Below are 19,800 nucleotides of genomic sequence, written 5' to 3' on the forward strand. Positions count from 1 at the left end.
GGTTACATGTTTAGCCAAAATATGATACTATCTTTAGCCTAAATGGAGTCTCATCTTGTCCTGTACCTTAATTCTGGGCATCTCAGTAGCTTTAGTTTGTACCTTTTAATTCCTAATATATTGGGAAATTCATTACAATACAATTATACTACAGGAGTTAAAATCATATTTAGCCTTCAGTTGTAAACCATATACAAACGTGTTTCTGGATTCAGATCTTGCCATCAGCTTTTGCAGCAGCAAGTTGTGGTCCAGGAATGTAATTCTCACACAGCCCCATCTGTAAAAGGCTAACCCAGGCTCTCACTAACTTGGAAGACTGGCACATCATGAGATGTGGTTCTCCAAGATGGTAGGATGTGCTACAATGCATGATGCAACTAAGCTCAAGACCCAAAGCACACAGAAGGATAATCTGGACTGAGGCAGCTTGCACTGTTAATCAACATCAGCTTCTCTCTTAAATATGAGTCTGAAGCTGTCTTCTACCCAGCAGTGATTTAGAGTTTACGAGATTTCCCTTTGAAGATTTAGCTTATCTGCAATAGATGGTCTCTGTGTGGAACAGCTAGAAGTTGTCTCTTTGTCCTCATAAGTTTAGATTAGAATTGTGACTCTAGCTTCCTTCTAATGCCTGAGATAAAGGGCAGAGATCAAACCACGAGGGGAGTCTGGGTCTCAGAGCACAAATATTGCCTTTACTTGAAAAGAGGGTATAGATTAATAAAATGATGAAGAAGAACAGAAGTCAGAAAAGGAAGAGAGTGAAACTGCTCCACAGCTCAGCTATGGCTATATATAATATACCCGTCTTCTTATCACACCTAGCTCACATTTCTCCAGCCTGTGTGTGAGTGAGAGAATTTATAGGTAGTACAGGGGAAATAGAAGAGAGTCAAAGGTATCAGAAATAAACATAAAAATAGTTTTGGCTGTGTATACCGTTTAGAATTGTGAAACCTGTCCACGAGCTATCAGCAGTTTCTCCAAAGACACGAGCTATGAAAGACCATTCCAATTCCCACCCTTTTGAGCCCATTTGTCATTTTCATGGCTGGATATAAATCATGCAGAACTCAGTTATCAGTTATCTATTAACAGGTGCCAAAAGCATAAACTCACTGCCAAATGATTTTCTAATGTGACTGTGCTGACAGTCTGATTTTTAGGGTGTCCCTGCACCAACCTGGGTTTTAGATGTTGCCTTTTATTTGGTATTCAGACAGCTTTTTTAACTGATTTCCTGAGCTGTTCTTTTTTTATTTAGGGACAGTATGATGAAATTAGACCTGCAATTAATACAGATTGATGTTCATTATTTTTAGGGGCATCCATATAGTTAGCCTCTTAGATTACGGCTTTGGTAGAATGCTTGCTTTGGAAACAAAAGAAATAGTTGCTATCATCAGTTCCCAGTTATTCCTGGAAAAGACTACAAAAGATAAGAATTAGCACTGCAGAAAAAAATTTCAGTAATGGAAGAGGAGGAAATTTAGGTTGCAAAGAAGAGAAACATTACCTAACGCTTAAAGACTTGAAATACAAAGTTTGAGTAAACACCTGAGCTGGCAGACATACTCAGTTATGGGGCTGTAAGCAATCCTGAGAGTACTATTGTCCCATGGGACTTTTGTCTCTTTGTGCTGTGTTGAAGAAGCAGATAGAAGTCAAGTCTGATCAGTGCTTGCCATCTGGTAAAGAAGGTATCTGAGATGGGATGTGTATTTCCTGCTGCAGAGGGGTCTGTGCTACTCTGGGGGCAGGTGTTGATTGGGCACTTACTACAGGGCACACCTACGAGAAGGACTGTCCTTTTAATATTTATAGGTAGAAACAGTCTCTAAACACTCACACTGTAATTTCATGTAATTTCAAACCACATCTATTGGGATTTGAAACCTTTGTAGTCTGTGACTTCTGGATAGCAAAGAATAGAGAAGATGAAACATTTCACTTTCTGAAAGTGGCAGAAGAATTTTAGTAAGTGAGGTAGGATACAAGTATCTGTCTTAAAGTCAGTGTGAGCCACTGTTTCCTCAGTGCAGTCTGGCTTGTACACAACTCTCCTCCCCCTCCTTTACCTTTTTGGCCAGAGTGGACTTGACATAGACAACCCATTGGGGGATGCATCTCCACAGGAGTGCAGAGATAGGAGGCTCTTCTCAAGTAGATAACTCTGAAAGATTTGGATCCACAGTGAGGTCATGGAAATTAAAATTTGCTTTATAAGACAATAAATCTGGACAGTTAATTAAGTTAGAAATCCAGACTTAAAGGTCCTTTCTCTCCAACTACATCCTGAGGTAGAGTTTGTTGTCCATTTGACACTGAAAGTACAGATTAAAGAACAGTATAAGAAAATTTTGTCTGCAGATCAGTTTTGCGAACAAAAAATTTAGGTGATGATTTTCAGAGGTCATTCATTAAACTTAAGGATGTAAGCTAATGAATTAATATTTAAAAGTGCTGAGCATTCAAAGTTCAAGCAGACTGTCAAGTTCTTAGCTCCTCTGCAGTTCAGGGTAGATAACTAGGTTTGAATCTGGGGTCCTGCTGGGTTCAATGGCAAAATTCTCATTAATTTCGAAAGGTCAGGATCTCACTTTTTATTTTGCAAAATCTTGATCATGCTGTGGAGATTTTCCACACACAGTTAGAATACAACACGAGGACTCACAGATGCCTAATCAAGACTTTGGTATCTGTTGAGATAGTCTTCCAGGGGCATATATGTGGATGTAGGGAGTTTTCTTTGCTCCCTTCTTAAATCTGAAAATATGTGCCTGACCTAAAATTCAGCAGAACAACAGATAAAGCTCTGGGCTGAATTACTTGGCTGGAAGTGTTTAAACGATGGAGCAATACCCTTGCTTTGAACTTTTCTATAAGTGCTTTTCAATTATAACTTCTTATTTCCCAAAAAGTAATTTCTGAAGGATACCTAGATCTCTGCATTCCTCTCAGTGGGAATGGAGGGAGCTTAGAACATTTTAGCATGTTACCCTGAAAAATACAGTGGTCATTTCATGAAACCTATGTCTGTCATTTGCCACACTTTGCAAGGTTAAACCTGCATGTTTGAAAGTTAGAAAGCTGTATGACCTTCCACAAGCCCTGGACTCCTAATCCACTTAATAACTCTTCAAATTTTTATCTTCAGTTTCCTGCTTCTTTGTTCATGCTTCCCTGTGTAGGCTTTTCTCCTGTATAGTGAAGCATGTCTCCTCTCCCATGGAGTAGTAGTATTTCCCAGCTCGTGATCTACATCTTCACAAAAAGATAATCAGAGACAGGAAAGCAATAAACTTTTATTCCCTAGAAGGACTTGACATCACTAAGAATCAATACACTTCCAATCTCCTCTCTCACTTAGCAGATAAGACTTGTGAGTGGATTGTTTTCTTTTGAAATGTGAAAGAAAAATGCTAGGGAAAACAGTTTGACACTGCTATCATGTAAGTCAGGATAATTACTTAAAAGGAGCCAAATTTTTAATGTGAAATAACTATATTGGACAGGATGAAAATCCGTGCTAAACAACCTTGTTGACTCTTCACTGAAGAATTGATCTTTGTTGAAGGGAGTGTTAAGTGTTTGTAGAAACACATTTCCTATACTGCCTCAGTCTTACCAGGTTTACTTATGTCCCAGTATAAATGCCAGGCAGCTCTGTCTCATGTGCAGTCAGTTCACAGAATCATTTGAGTAGACAGGCACCTCTTATGCCACATTATAATTTTTCATATGCATTGTAGAAGGATTGAGGTTATTACTCTCAAAACTCTCCTTAACGTATGATCAGCCAGCATTAGCAGCTTGCTTGGTGCAGGCACCAAGGCCCGTTTCTGAAGACCCCTCAGTCTTTGAAACTTCCTGCAGCAGATGCAAATCCAAATGTTACAAATTAAGTCATTTAGAATTTTGTGATCAGTCTCTGCTGCAGTCCCTTATTTCGTATTGTCTTGTTGACTAAGGAGGAAAATTAATTCCTGAGCAGTTTATAACATCCTGTTTAAGTATTTTTAGGCATTTTTCGTCTTCCCTTAATCTTTTTCTAATCTGAACAGATTCAGTTCTTTCAACCTTCCCTAATAGGGCTTCTTTTTAATTATTTTTAATCAGTTTGTTATTGTCCTTCAGGGGAAGCTTCACTTCTGAATTAAATACAATTCGGACAGTGCCCTGTCTCTAGAAAGGTTTTCATCTTTGTGTGAAATGTGCTCTCTGCAGCTGGAGCCTTGTGACACTGCATGCAAATCTGCCCACTGCAGCCTCAGTTTTACGTGCCTGGTGTTCTCCACTCCCCTGCATCTAAGCAGTCGTATCTATAAATGAAAACAGAGCACAGAGAAATTGCAAAACACAACCGTATGTTGTTGCACTGGGCAGTTCCTACTGCTGGGTGGTGGAGAACCTGGTCCCGAGTTTTTCTGCTTGCCCATTACAGCTTGATTTCTAGGGTCGAGTAATTTTACTTGATCTGCTTGAAGATTATTAATAATGAGCAGCCTTGAGCCTGCCATCATTTTAGAATATTGGCTTTGACCATTTCATTTGGACAACATTTCAGAATACTTGGTTATGTCTCTGACAATAACATGCAGTGCCTCCAGGAACAGTTTACCTCAAGGCTCTAACTGTAAACTAAAGACTGTGGTATTATTATAGATGGGCTAAGGCCAAGTCTGGATGAGATCCAGGGCACTAACCTGTCCCTGGAAGAGATGCCCAGATTGGTGCATAGTAAGTTGACCCACTCAGATTTAACTGAAAAAATCCTTGTTAGGCTTTCCCAGACCATAGGGAAGAAAATGTGTTAGTGGTCTAAAGCAGTGCAGTGGAGCCACTACACTGTAGTGAGAGACTCAATGGGCAGCACAGAGTAGCATATATAGATGCAGTGGGTTAAACAGGCTGTCCCAGAAGATCCCTCCATCTCTGAATCTGTGAGATCATGCTTTCAAGAGTCATTAAATCGGCTTGAAACAAGGGCTTAAAGTCACCCTTACAATTCCCATCATGAAATCAAAATGGAACAAATTGAACAACAGAAGTAATTTACTTTGCTGACAGCACTGACAGATCTTGTGAGCTTTTCTCACCCCTCCTCCCCCAACCCATTGCAGCCAATGAGGAAGATGTGAGAAATACAGAGATATTGCCACAAAGTGGAAGACATTAAAAGGAGAGCTGCAACCCCCAATTTTCGCCAGCTGTGTTTTTCCTTCTAACCCTTTATTCTTGCAGCACTTAGGCTTGAATTAGTAAGGCTTTCCACAAAAGAGAATGATCTGATTCTAAGAATATATCTGTCTACATGTTTCCATGGCGTTTATTTCCCCACCCACCCCCCACCCCTCCAAGAAAATGCTGGGCTTTTATTGTTGTGGGGTTGAGGTTTTTTAATCATCTTTTTGGCAGGGGTTTGCATGGATGTGAAAAATTTACAAAGAATAAGCACGCAAGTATGAGCAGCCCATCACTGTGACTGCAGAGGTTATTTCATCTCCACTGGCTGTGACAGTGGTGGGCAGGGGGAGAGGGCCCACAGTTCAGAGCTCTGAAGGGCCACAGCATTAATGCACTGAAAAAAGCAGTTTCCACATATAGTTTGCATAAATGCTGACCTAAATCTGTTTTCCTTTTCCTCACAAACAACTGCACATGCAACTGTCATGGTTGCCTGTCCCACTGCCTTGGAAGTGAGTAAGAGCAGTGACTTACTCATTGGCATCTGCCACAAAAACCTGCTGCTGAACATTTGTTCATGCACTTATTGTGTGAAATGAAGTTTTTATGAGACCTTCAGAACTCTGCTTTGGACTTCTCAGCCCCCTTCCTCTATATGGAAAGAAACTCTCAGTTAAAAATAAGGGGTTTGGCATTGGTTGTGGGGAGGTATTAATAGAGACCCTCTGCCCAGTGCTCCTGCGTGGGAAGGACCTCTTTAATAGCCCTGTCTTTCTGTTGCCCTTTCTCTATTCCTTCTTCTTGTGTTCTTCTTTAGACTGTTTCCTAATTGCTGCTGTCTGATTACCACAGAGACCTTTTTTTGACTTTAATCTTTTATCCCAGAGCTATAAAATTAGGAGCTAAGCTACTGGGACACTTCTATTTGACTTAGGATTTTGAGTGCCTCTGTTTGCGAGTTCACTGCTTGGGTCCTACTACCAGTTTTGTCAAGAACTGATGATTGTTGCCTTCTGAAAAAATTATCTTCAGAGTTGTTAGATATGGACCCATATCCACCAGACAAATTCACAAATAACAGACTTTTGTTCATTACCTAGATCCTGGGAAAGAAAAAGACAAGAGAATATGCCCAAGGTCAGGACACAAGTTGTGTGTCTAGAACTATTTATAAAATTCATGTTTATTTTGAGTTTAACTTGTTTCAATGTCTTGTTTCTGAGGCAGAGGGCAATACAACTGAACCATCACCAATCTTACTATGAATAGTAAGTCTTTCCTGCTTGCAAAGAGAATTAGTCCATTATTATTAGCTTTATTCATTGAGATTTTGGTGGGATTTCTGCCTGAGCAGTATTTGAGGGTTCAGTATGACGAGTGGCCATACCATCATAAGTGTAGATTTAGTCTGCACCCCTGGCCTCCTCTAGAACTGTCTCCTTCTAACTCCAATCCTCTGAACTGCATCCAGAGTGGAGACCTGAAAACAGTATTGGGCACATCTCCCTAAAGATACAAAATGACCAGAAGCAGAAAATAAAGGCTTTAGGACTCAGTCAGAGGAAATCAGAGGAATCAGTCTTCCTACGGAGAAGAACTTGTGGGTTCTGGTGGATGAGAGGCTGGACATGACCTGGCAATGTGCTGCTTGCAGCCCAGAAAGCTGCACCCAAAGCAGTGGGGACAGCAGGTCAAGGGAGGGGATTCTGACCCTCTGTTTTGCTCTCATGAGACCCCACCTGCAGTGCTGCCTCCAGCTCTGGGGTCCTGAGCACAGGAAGGACATGGACCTGTTGGAGTGAGTCCAGAGGAAGGGCCATGAAGATGATCAGAGGGCTGGAGCACCTCTCCCATGAGGAAAGACTGAGAGAGCTGGGGTTGTTCAGCCTGGAGAAGAGAAGGTTCTAGGGAGACCTTACAGCACCTTCCAGTATGTACCTAAAGGGAGCCTGCAAGAAAGCTGGAGAGGGACTTTTTACAAGGGCATGTAGTGGTAGGACAAAGGGTAATGGATTAAAACTGGAAGAGAGCAGATTAGATATAGAATTAGATTAGACATAAGGAAGAAGATTCTTACAAGTAGGGTGGTTAAACAATGGAACAGTTTGCCCAGAGAGGTGGTAGATGCCCCATCCCTGGAAACATTCAAGATTGGATTAGATGGGGCTCTGAGCAACCTGATCTAGTTGAAGATTTCACTTCTTAGTGTAAGGGGGTTGGACTAGATGGCCTTTAAAGGTCCCTTCAAACCCAAACTGTTCTAGTAGTATTTATTAGAAAACATCCACTCAGTGGATTTTTAAATCATATCTAGAAGACATCTGTCAGGACACTGTGCTGATCTTGCCTACATGGTGTTGCTTATAAGACTCACAGGAAAAAGAGAAGGGGCAGTCTTGTCTGTCAGTAATGCAGTTGCACCTCATTCAGGCTCTTTGATAGTAATTTCTCCAGCAAACCTTTAGTGATTTTACAATATCTGTGAGTGGCAAGTGTGCCTATCAGATAAGGTTTATTGGCTGTGTGCTATGAGGTCTAGATATTGCACTCTTTTTTTTGAGAATTTTGGGTGTGATTTCACAACTGGAAGATGGATTCATCATCTAAAATTTAGATAGGAGTTCTAGGAATACCATAGATTGGGAACTGGCTACAAAGGAATCTGGGATATACTGATCAAGTACAAAAAAAGAATTGACAGTCATGCCTCCACTTATTAAAGAAGGTAGTGATTATCTACAGCTTACAGTACTGCTTTTCATTATCTTTATTTTTAAGGACTTAATTTACTATGTAAATCAATGAACAGTATGTGCTTGTGTATTCCTGTGCATGCAGCAATCAGCACTGTTCGGATATACTTGTGGTAGAATTTGCTATCAGTCTACCCTGAGATAAATAGAAGGAGTTATACAGCAGCAATACAGTAAAACAGGCAGAAAATCCTTTCTGGATAATCAACCATGCAAATGTAAATACAAAATAAGCAGACAGGAAGGGGTAGCCCAGAATTCTAAGATGAAATGAAATTTTTAGATTTGGAAACCCACCGTTCTAAGGGATATTTTTATGCTTGAAATGAGCACTTCATTCTTTTGGAGTGAATTTCCAAAAACTTTAAAGGATGAAAAGTTTTTTAAATAACTGAGTAGCAGTAAGAGGTGGAATTGCTGCAGTAGCTATAATGAAAGAATTATCAGCCCTGTGGTTAAATAGCCTTTGGATGAGTTTTTCAAAGCCCAACCTTTTCCTTTTAAAGGGGAAAAAAAAAGCTGTACACACTTACGTGGGAATGTGGCATCTCACGTAAAGCTCTGTGACTTTTGCCTCTGGAGGCCTGAATTCAAATCCTGACGAAGTCACGCAAGTCCAAACAATTTATGGAGGTCACTACATGGCATTTCTGAAAATTGCAAATTCACTCAACAAGCTAACCCAGTCATGTAATAAAACATGAGAGAATGGAGGGCCTTAATGGCTCCTCTTACCTGTACAGAGACCTGGCTTTGGCAGAGCACTGCAGATGGATCTATGATGTGAACCTCCTCTAAGTAGATCTATTGCTTGGGAACTAAGAAGGCAAAGGTAATATCACCGTTGATGTTGGCTGTTGAGTATGGAAGAGGTAGGGAAAATGGTCTGTCAGTCATCCATATCAACAGGCAAAATGGATCAAGAGTGAGGTCTTGGCCTACCAGACTCCAGGATGTGTTTGTGGAAAGTTCTGGAGACTTGTTTAGTCTTGGTCTTGTCTTTAAGAGCTTGGCCTGAATCAGGGAATGGCCTCTTCTTTTCCTGGTAGTCCATCTGACCCAGTCAGCCTCAGTGCAGACAGAGCCATCTGAGCCACCATTGCAAAAAACACAGCTAACTTCTGAGGGAGCAGTTTAGAGGGAGTTATTTACGGCAGTTTCAGCACACTCTAGTATGTCAGTTGCTTTATCATGTGGCAGTAAATGAATTTCAATATTTCACTTTTGGTTCCATGCTAAACTGAACTGAAGTAAATTTAAATTTTTTTCTCTTTTACGTATTAAGCCTGGAGAAAGAGGGTGAGGTGAAAAAGAAGGAGTCTTATTGGAGCTCAGAATTTGTCTTTGATGTACGGAATTTTTGCTGTGTAACTAATGTTTTCAGTGGGAGTTCAGAATCTCTGTATTGCCAAACATGCTGCAGAGGTACGTAGTCCCCTCCAGTTTTCACAGGAAAACAGAGAAGTCCCACAAGAAAGCACAAAGAGCACAGGTGGGATGGGAGGAGGTGTAAATGGTAGATTCCTGATTATTTTTGTTTTTCCTCCCCTAGTACGGTTGACTACAGGAATTTCCCAGTGGTAGTTGTACTAATAAAATTTAATATGCTGAGATTTTTGTCAGCAGAATCTGCTTTTCAGATAGCTGATTTGCCATGGTAATCCATGTCCCTTTGGTACACTACCAGTGCTAATAAATGTTGCAACACTGTGAAAACAAAAGCCAGTAAACACTACTGGGTTTTTTTAAGTCAAGGGAGAGCCTAACTTTTTTTTAGTTCTGTTTTGAAAAGTATGAAGTTAAATGCCAGTGGCCTTTGCCATCTGTCAAAATTGTACAGTAAATTTGTGAGAAGGCCCCTTGAAATTACAGATTTAATTAGAACACTAGTAAACACCCCCAATATTTCCCCTCTAGTGGTGAACATGGTGATGCTAAGTTGACAGTTGGACTTGATGATCTTTAGAGGTCTTTTGCAACCTTTATGATTCTATGATTCCCTACCTCTCCAGCAAACACAGGCTGCTGTGGGATCAGTAAGCGTTTTCATCAGAAATAGATTGCAGTGGAAGAGTTCAGCTCAATCACTGTGTGCCACAGACATTTTGACCTGCTAGTATTTGAATGCAAGTTTTAATTCTCTTCCCACTCTCAGACGGAGACCTTATATTTCCCATAATAGCTCATTCTGATAAAGAACAGCTGACTGTAAAAAAACAATGTGCACCCAATCCAAAAACAGCTGAAATATGAATATGAACTTTACAAACGAATGAAATAACTTTGTGGAATCCAGTGATTATATACTGGGTCCTAAAAACACAGTGGGAGGATTCAGTGACAGCATACAGTATCTGGGGCTAGAAAGTTGGGTCTTTTTCCATGTGTCTCAGACTTTAGACAGTCTTTCCCAGCCTCCCTCCCTCCCAATAAAGTGGAGTAACCTTGAAAAGGTGGGGCCAGTATTTAACGAGTGACGAAAATGTGACTCAGTGCTGCTATAAAGAAATAAGCTTGGCAAATTCTACGGGTGGCAATGCCCTTCCTGCAAACTGTATGCAACAAAAAGCAAATACAGTTTGCTTCATGTAACAGCAAAATGGCATTCCTGTATCATTTTAAAGACGCTCATGTGAGCTATTTAACGTGTTTTCTCTTTGCCATCAAGCAGCTGACACGGTTAAAAGGCAGTGCTTCTAGATCTCTGTTCTAGCCTTGCTCTTGCACAGGTTGCAGCAGCCTGGTAGAGCTCTCCTGCAGGACTCCTTCATTTACACAGTCTCCCCAGGAAGCTCAAGCCAGCCAAAGTGTATCTTTTGTAGGAATGTTTGCTCTCCTTGCTCTTGAAATTGAGCCCAGTGCTGCTTTCACTTGTCTTCTCTGTGGTATGGGAAGCTTGGTCAGTTCTGCAGACTTCACCCTCTTGCCAGGGAGATCTGGGAGCATAACAATGAACTATAGCTATACCAAAAGCTTTTAATTAATAAACCAGGAATTGCAGTTCACCTGGATCAGAGCAGATGTATTGGGGTGAGGGCATCTACAGCAGATTCAACGTAGTCTTTATCAGGAGGGGTGAAGAGGCAACCTCTGCAGATTCCATTTTCTCAGATGTCTGCCCCCTTCCCCTTCTCTCTTCTGGAGTCATCTTCCGTTGCTGCAATTTCTTTGATTCTTTCTCAAGAGTTCTCTGTTGCAGATTAATCTTGATGTTTCTGTTGTCCTCATCGAGACAGTCCTTTTTCGGTTAATGGCTCCGTTTAGCTCCTGCAGAGAGTTCTGTACGAATTGCCAATGTTGCTGCCTCAGAGTGGAATTTTAATTTGCTCTTTCCATCACTACAGAGCATACAGAACAACTGGGGAACCAAGCTGCACATAGGAGTCCTGTTATTCTTCCTACTGCCCACGTATGATGAATCTTGCCTACATTATTCATTTTTATCCTACGTTGACTGTATAGCAGAATAACCTGTCTGGAGCAGTCTCTGACCAGGTTGATGATCCCTGTGCTCTTGGCTTCACCCATCTCTGTCTTGCCTTTCTTATGAAGACACTGAAAAGAAGGTTATAGATGTCTATATGTACCTAGAGGATGCTCACACAAAATTTGTAAAATTCCATAATTGAGGTAACACAATAAGTAAAAACTTAAAAATAAGAGCTTGGAAAAAAACAACTGAGCTTAAAATTTCCTTTTTCCTTCAGTACTTCAAAATAAAAGAAATCTGATTGTCAAAACAAATAATTTTTGACAGGAGCAACTGATCAAGTGCAGCTCGCTCCTTTGACTGGCAGTTCAGACTGAAGTTGGGTTGAACTCTCTGGTCTCTCCTTTGCATCCATCTGATAGTGCCAGCTACAAAATATTTGGAACAGTTGTAAGGAGTGACTTTGGTTTAGAATCCCTTTAAGACTATTAGGGTATTGTTGCTTAGAAAGAAATTCTACCCAGAGTAAGAGCAAAGGCATCTGAAGTCCTTTTCTTGTATTTTAAGCCATTCAGAAGCAATTTTTAAGTCCATACAAGTAAATCTAGTTTATTTTAGGTTTTGTATTTTTGCTTATTACCAAGTTTGGAGATTTTGGGTATTTTTTTACCCTCATCTCTTTCCCTTTGCCTTGAATCAGCTCTGAGACCTTAAATTCCCACTCCTTATCACCTGTCTTAATGACTCAGGAGGTCTGAAAGAATATTCCAGGTCGACAAGAGGATAATACTTTTCACAATGCACTAGAATTTATAGACAGAAAAACTTTAGTGTTTTCGTCATTTTTTTAGTCGCTATGTACATTAAATTTATACTTTTTTGCAGGGAATTTCAGAAAATGAGCTCCTTATGCATTTCTTCCAGTCCTGTGCCCCAGCTTAATCAAGCAAAGCACTTATGCATATCAGTTCATTTCCACTGGTAACAATAATATTGACCATTGGCTTCAGTGGAATTATTCATGTGCCCTAAATTATGCATATACATGAGTACCGGATTAAAAACCAACCAAGCAAAGACAACTAATTAGATTTTAAGTAATGAAGGAGCTGCAAGTTGGAATCTGCATCCTTAGTGTAATAATACACTGTCTAAATCCAGCTTTAAGGATATATGCTGAGTAATAGGAAATATGATCTTTTTCTTGCTCCCTTTGTGAATGGTGAATTCAAATGCTCTGTGTATACTTACTTGAGGTCTATGTGGAGAGCAACCAGGAATTTATCAAGTAAAAGCATGCTTTTTTTCATGTCTTTATTGACATGATATGCAGCAACCTCACACCATTCAGGCTCCAAACAAATCAGCAGATTCAGGTTATTCAGGATTTTAATGCTAAAGAAACAATCTCATGGTTTGCCCCATAGGTTGGAAATAGTGTTTATCAAGCCTAAAATACACAGAAAGTCAATTTTAGTACTGTGTCCCTCCTTACTGTACCTTAGTTCCGTGTTAGCTCATTGAAATCTTCCTGGGGCTTCTTTTGAGAATTTGTAGTTTTGTGAAAAAGTTAGAAATTGTGAATCATAATGAGTAATTTCCTTGTTAAAAGCAATATTAGATGTAGGGGAGTTTCCAATAAATTTAAAAATGCATAATTAATATATTTATCACAAGTATTACATGATGAAAAAAATTACTATAACATAAGCAGTGTTTAGAGATCAGAGGAAAACACCATGTGCAGGATTCATTACCAGAGCTAACAAACTAAATTTTTGCATATTTAGGGGTTGGTTTATTTTGTGTCACAATTGTATTACCGACCTACAAGTTGTTTAAGAGCATGACTGCTAAAGAGACAGTTGTCAGATGTCTTAGATCTCTAAGGAGAAGTTGAGAGGAAGACTGGAGTCACACCTTCTCATTAAAAGTCCTCTGCCTGCTCTGACTACTACCAAGAGTTTTCCAAGCAAAGGCTCAAAGTACTGCAAAGACAAGGGTTCTTAAGCTCAAAGAAGCTTTGCATTGAGAAGTTAACCAGAAGAGAATGTTTCGTTGAACAAAATAGTTTCCTTTTTTTTGCAGAGCAGCCTCAAAAAACTGCTGTTCCCAGTTACAGTTGTTAGTTGGGTGTTCTTAGGAAATGCCAGCAACATCCTTTTTCTCATTTGGGATGAATATTTTGCTCCTCAGCTATTTCTGCTGCTGTATTTTATCTAGCATGAGGAAAGGTAGATCTTTCAAAGCTTTGCTTCTTCACTGGACAAATGTATACAGACACTCTCTAGGAAATTCACCCCACCTTAGTTACTTCTGAAGTAATAATGAAGAATTAACACATGTGTTTATGAGATCCTTTTTTGTTCCCTGACTGTATGAATGCCAAGCATTTGAGTTAGTGAAGTTTCAGAAACAAAGCAAAGCTTTAACAATCACAAAGGCAGTGTGAAGATAAAATGGAAGCCAAAGAAAGTGTAAGAGTAGAAGTACTCTAGGCCACAGAACCCTTGCCTGAGATGTAGGATTTACCTACATCTGTAAAGTAGACATTTTTTTCTTTAATATTGTCAACTCAGTTGGAGCTGTGAAGGGTAAAGTTCAGTCCTCTCTTGGTTTTTGGTTGGTTTTCTACCCAAGTTCTGATTAAAAGGTGTAGGGGAAAACATGTTTCTATTGCAGTGCAAAACTGCATCATCTTATAAAAAGTGTTTCTAGTGTTGTTCAAGCAGAGTTTAAAGTTGTAGCTCCATGAGCATATGTGTGAATGAAGTGCATTCACCTAAATATTCCTGGGAAGAGAAAAAAAGAGAGGGTGAAAAAGGAAAATTTATGCTTTAATTTAAACCTCTTTGCTTTGTAATCGATCAATGATAAATATCTAAATCTTGCACTGGTACCTTCATGACCCTTTATGGATCATGTGAGCCATGCCTGCCAGTAGCCTATCATGTGATCTTTGATCTAAGGTGAGGAAATCACTTCTATGCATCCTTAAAATTATGAAGGTGCTTAAGTACTGTTCCTGAGAAGGTGCTTTTTGAAATAAAGACTTCAAGCAGGAGAGTACATTCAGTGACAATTGTTATCTCTTTTTTCAGCTGTCTCCTGTTCCTAATGTTCTCCAGTTTTAGATTGTTACAAGAAATCCTTGGTTTCAACTAGAGATCTTGCTACTGGCCATGATCATTACTTTTGGCTAGATCATTTCCTGAGGCAGTGAATTCCACAGATAGGCTACATAAAATAGCACTTCTACACAAAATTTCAGAAGTTACTGCCCTTTAATTTTATTGATTACTCTGGTCCTCTTGATGAGTGTTACTCTGTGAAAGGTTATACACTTCATTACAGAATAGTACACTTCATTATAGAATACTTGTAGCACTTGCATTTAAAAAAGGTTATGATAAAACTCTATAGTAATTAGAAATCAATTAGCAATTTATTCAAGGAATAGAAGCCTAACCCAGGTGTCCTAACAAACTCACTCTCTGATAAGCTGCAGCTCTCCAGCGCTGTGCACTGAACAAGACAGGTTTAATTTTTTTCTTCAGCTTGCTATTTTCCTGTGACAGCTGCCCTTCTATGATGGATTACACTTTTCCCGTAACTCGCCGTTATTTTTGAAAGACATTTGCCACAAAGTGTCAGGGTGTGAGTGTGTGTCTTGTAAAGTCAGCAGAACTGAGTGAATTGTGTCTGCCCCTCCCATTAAGTGACTGAAAGGCCTCCACTATGTGCTTGGTCATGCTCAGCCACTATGTTAATAGGTAATATGCCTCTAACATTGTCTTTGAACTATGATGCCTGTGTAAGGAATGAGATACTTGCAAAATGTGCCAGACTATTATCCCTGGGAAAGAAAAAAACCCACTAAACAAGTAATGCATGCATATCTCCTGTGGCCTTACCAATGTGTCTTCTCCTGCGTCTTCTGAAGAACCAGAAGACATAGGCACAAAGGTCTGTTTATAGAGATAAATAGATTTTTATTCCTTGGCCCCTACTGAAACTGCTGGTAGTAATTGTGATCAGCAAACTACAGAATTAAACATCCTACTGTTATTTCTAAGCGATTACTTGTATCACTGGGAGAAAAGCCTTTGTTGAAATCCTGTAAGCATGATAGCAATTAGGGATGCCTGGTGAAGAAAAGAGCTCTTCTGCAGTATACAAGGTCCATCAGACCTCAAATATGCTTCAATATCCCATCATGATGCTGAGTGGTTTCTTTGACAGTGCCCAGTGAGGCAAGGTAGTATTCCACTTTGCAGGTTGGAAAGCTGAAGCACAGCGAGCCAAATGATGCCCCTACGGTGCTGGAGAGGGTATGCAGCAAGTCATGAGAAGGAATCTAAGATCTTTATCCCTGAGGTCTCTGAGAGATGATGCATTAATGCTCTGAAATGTGCCAACTTCCTGACTGTTGAGAGTAGTGACACGTGAGTGTTGAGATGTGAGCTATGAAAGGTCAGGCAGTTTGACTCAGAAAGCAGAATTATTTCTATAAATGACAATCTTCAGATTCCCACTGATCCTGTGCTTCCAGCTGACGTAAAAATTGTTCAATACATGCTTAAGTTGGCATCAGGTTGCAATCACATTGACTACTGGAGCTGGAGTATTATCATTCAGACCTATCCTGGCTGATAGTCTGTGTTCAGAACTGTGATTTCAGAAGATGATCCACCTTTTTCGTTGAGATTCATAGGGTTAGTAGGAAACACTCTGGGAGAAGTGGTGCCCTCAGTGACCAGAAAACTGAATTGTGTATCAGGAGTTGTCCATCCTGGAAAGGTAACCTATAACTGAACCATTTCCTGTTCACTGTAGGCAACAGTACAAAAGCTATTCTGCACACCTCATTTTCTGCACTCTGTAGTGTGCAAATGGTAACACCCCTGGTCTTGCTGTGACCCTTTGCATCTTCTCCACTTTAACAGCACAATGAGGAGAAATCAGCTCTACCACCTAAGTTAGGCTTGCAGTGAAAGGCTACAGCTGTAATCAGCAGGACATGTGCATGCAAACATGCAGCATTAATAGCTGCAGATTTGCAGAATGGTGATGAGTTTCCAGGAAACAGCTTCACTCAAACGCAGGTGCAAGGCTCTTCCTGAACAATGCTCCCATGCAGTTATCATTAAGGACAGTCCATCCTGGACTTCTAGGATACTTCTGTTTTGGAGGAAGCATTTTCAGATATTTGGAAGAATACAGTCTTAGCCAGGAATTTAATGTTCCTTAAATGTTGGTACTTAGCTGTTGCTGTTTTAAATAAGTCTGTTACTTTTCTTCCCCCCCCAACTTTCACTTTCGCCAAACAACCTATTTCTCTGCATTTCTCCTGCAGATGTTTTTCAGGAGCAAGTAGCAAGTTCACAGTGTACTGTTTCCTTATTACAGGGAGGTTTTAACTTAATTTACCAAACACCTACTGTTATATCAATATATAACATATATTCCTGTCACCTATGGGTCAGTCCCACTATGTATGGAATAATCTTGCCTGCTACTAAAGAAATGAGACAAGAAAGCACCAAACATAGGCAAGTCCAGCAACAAAGAGAAGGACTCAGCTGTTTGGCAAAAACTGATGGTTTCTCTATGCTTGAGAAGCTATTGCTGTCTCTGCCCCTCAGCTTCTCTGTTACGTATATCACTGTGCAATAAAAAGGAGATGAAAAGCTGACTTCCGAAATTTTCAGTCTTGAGAAGTCCCAAATGCTCTGCTGTACCAGAATGCAGGTCTGTTTTTCAGGGCTCATTTGTGCTGATGCAAGCTGGTACGATCATTACACAATTGTGCAGGCATTGGGAATAGCCAGGGTACACTATATTCTAGGTATATACTTTACCAGGCTATGGTGGAAGCTTCTTGCCATCTGGAAATCTCTTTGTGCCAGGGAAGCTTTGTACTTCTCTGAGTACCCTGACATGCACCTGAACTCTGTATCTGTCACCCTGGCCTTTGCTGTTTAGGATTCACTTGTACCACAGCTTTGAGAAGTTCTACTTTTCGAGCTGACTTTCCCACTTGACAAAAAAAATCCCAAACTGTTGATAGATAAATACCATACAGCTCAGACTTTTTTATCACCATCTATCATAATTAGAGGGATGTCAAGTCGTCAGTGTGCCCACAGTGGTAAATTCTTATGGCAGTTTTTCAAAGTCATCCATACTCATTGTTTGTGCGGATCGTTTTATATAGACAGTGACGTTCTTTGTAGAAGAGAGAGGCTGTTAAGTCTCATTTCTTTACTTAATTCCAGCTTGGGCAGTTACATTTTGCCTGCCTGATTTCCCCACTGGGATCTCAGGTGAATATTTCCTTCCATCTTTATACACCATAATGCTTTGTTCTCATTAAAGCACTGATGTGTAGTATACACCAGAGGTGTATACTACTTTTTGGTTGTGGGGGGTGAAATGTGGCTTGCAAACACAAAGAATAATTAGTATGATTTATAAACTAACTGAAAAATTCTACAAAACTATAAAAGAGAAGCTGTTTAATACGGTTGGGGGGTGTTAGAGGTTCAGGTACTCTCCTTTGACCACCAAATGTATTCATCCTGTGAGGAAGGAGCTGATGAACTGTTTTCACAGAGGGAGATTTCAAGCTTATTTTTTAATGAGTCTACTTCAGTTCAGTCACAGCTGAAGGAGCCTTGAGATGGAGTTCTGGATCGGCCCATTGACTGTGGACTATTGCCAGACAAGGACTTTAGTGATTCTGCTTTGGAAGAAAAATGGATAATGGACTTCTATCCACAAAGAACCAATTATTAGTGTTCTCTCCTGCCTTCTCTTACTGAAGGTTTGAAATTCTTTTTCTGAGTTGTTACAAATCTTGAGTCAGATCCCCTCTCCCGAAGTGTGTCTCAGTGCCCATGTATGGAAGAATATTTTTTCTGAGATCCCAGCAAACGTGTAGGTTGCAAAGGAAAAAACATTTTCCTGGAAAGAGAAGACAACATACAATAAAATTTTCAAAAGAGTGGAAAACAAAGGAACGTAGGTTGCTTTACGCCTTTAGGTACTTTCAAGTCTGCAATTTATGTTCACAAATCAATTTAGTGCTCCTGAAAATGTTAACCACCATCTGTTTCTTTAATGATGCTACGTCTGGCTCCGAAGATAAGTGTTTATGAACAGTAAAGAAGAGACTCTGGTATTTTTGATACCATCATGAAAGTGAGACTCTATTAAGGTATCCAGCAACTTTCCAAAATTTTGAACTTTGAAGGAGACTTCAAGATAAAATAGTGTTATGTACTAGATGCTTTTAGAATACATACAAGATCTTATAATGTGCTGGAGTTAAACCACACATAATAGAGGTTCTGGTCCTAAAACAATAGTCTGCTTGCTCTGTTTGCAGATGCTTGTAATAGTGTGAGATCATTCAGTTTGCAGTCTCCAATTCTCTTACTATTCAGTTGCATAGGAATCACATTTTGATAAGTGATTCATCCTTCAAGCAGAGAAAGGAAGTTTGTGAGGAAGCTTTAGAAAACACTTGACCAGCTCAGGACACATTGGGCCTTGAAATGACCTTCCTCGAAAGTATAAAGCTACTGCCCTCACTGTGGTAAACTGGGAAAATTACCAGAGCATTGCTGGGGAAAGATCAGTATTTGGCCACAGTTCCCACATGCTCCTCTCTGAGGTACCTGTACTTGTGCTATACATGGGAAGTGAATATGATCTGGCAACACATTGTGGCAACACTTAGCAAAAACCAGCAATATTTTCACTGGCAGCAGAGGGTCGTGTGTGTGTGCAGGGAGTAGAAGTTCAGAAGTCATGGGTGGACCCTTTGTGGTGCTGTAAGTAAACTCCAAAAAGTAACAATCCACAGCTTTGAGCATCTAAAGAAAGTGCCAGTAGGTACATGGTTATATCTTAGCCTGTATTAATCACTGACTGTAAGGAAACAGATCAAAAGAACAATCAAAGGAGCGGTCACATAAGAAAGAACATACAGAAACACTTGCTATGATTATGTGTAAACCAACCACAGGCTCTGTTTACAAACCTTTCCATCTGTTCCTTTGCCTAATCATTTCTGCTTTCCCTCTCTGTCTTCTAACTTTCCTTCGTCTTTCCAGATGCAGGACGCTATGGGCTATGAGTTACCATGGGTGTATTTTGTCAGTCTGGTCATCTTTGGATCCTTTTTCGTTCTAAATCTGGTTCTTGGTGTGTTGAGCGGGTAAGCTGACAGTTTTGGTGTCCTTTTTCCAATGCTACAGGGCAAGACTCCATAATAAGGGTTCTTCCCTGTCACCAGGATACTTTCAGAGGGATTAAAAATGTGAATTCAAGGAAGCTTCACATCAGCTCTGAAATACTTTGACAAAATGTTCAAATATTGTAAATAACAATACAGGTAACAAAAGCGGTGTTATTCTCTGA

At 40.0% G+C, this 19,800-nt stretch overlaps 1 protein-coding gene across 1 annotated transcript in view; it reads left to right on the forward strand.

The window, feature by feature from the left end:
- CACNA1C (calcium voltage-gated channel subunit alpha1 C) overlaps positions 1–19,800 on the forward strand; it is a 439,532-nt gene that overhangs the window by 263,143 nt on the left and 156,589 nt on the right. The window contains exon 8 of the mRNA XM_017804609.1: positions 19,494–19,597. Within this exon, the coding sequence (XP_017660098.1) occupies positions 19,494–19,597 (104 nt within the window). The remainder of the gene's footprint in view (positions 1–19,493; positions 19,598–19,800) is intronic.

This window comes from Lepidothrix coronata, unplaced genomic scaffold (assembly GCF_001604755.1).
Source record: "Lepidothrix coronata isolate B3197 unplaced genomic scaffold, Lepidothrix_coronata-1.0 Scaffold10, whole genome shotgun sequence".
NCBI classification, from domain to species: domain Eukaryota; kingdom Metazoa; phylum Chordata; class Aves; order Passeriformes; family Pipridae; genus Lepidothrix; species Lepidothrix coronata.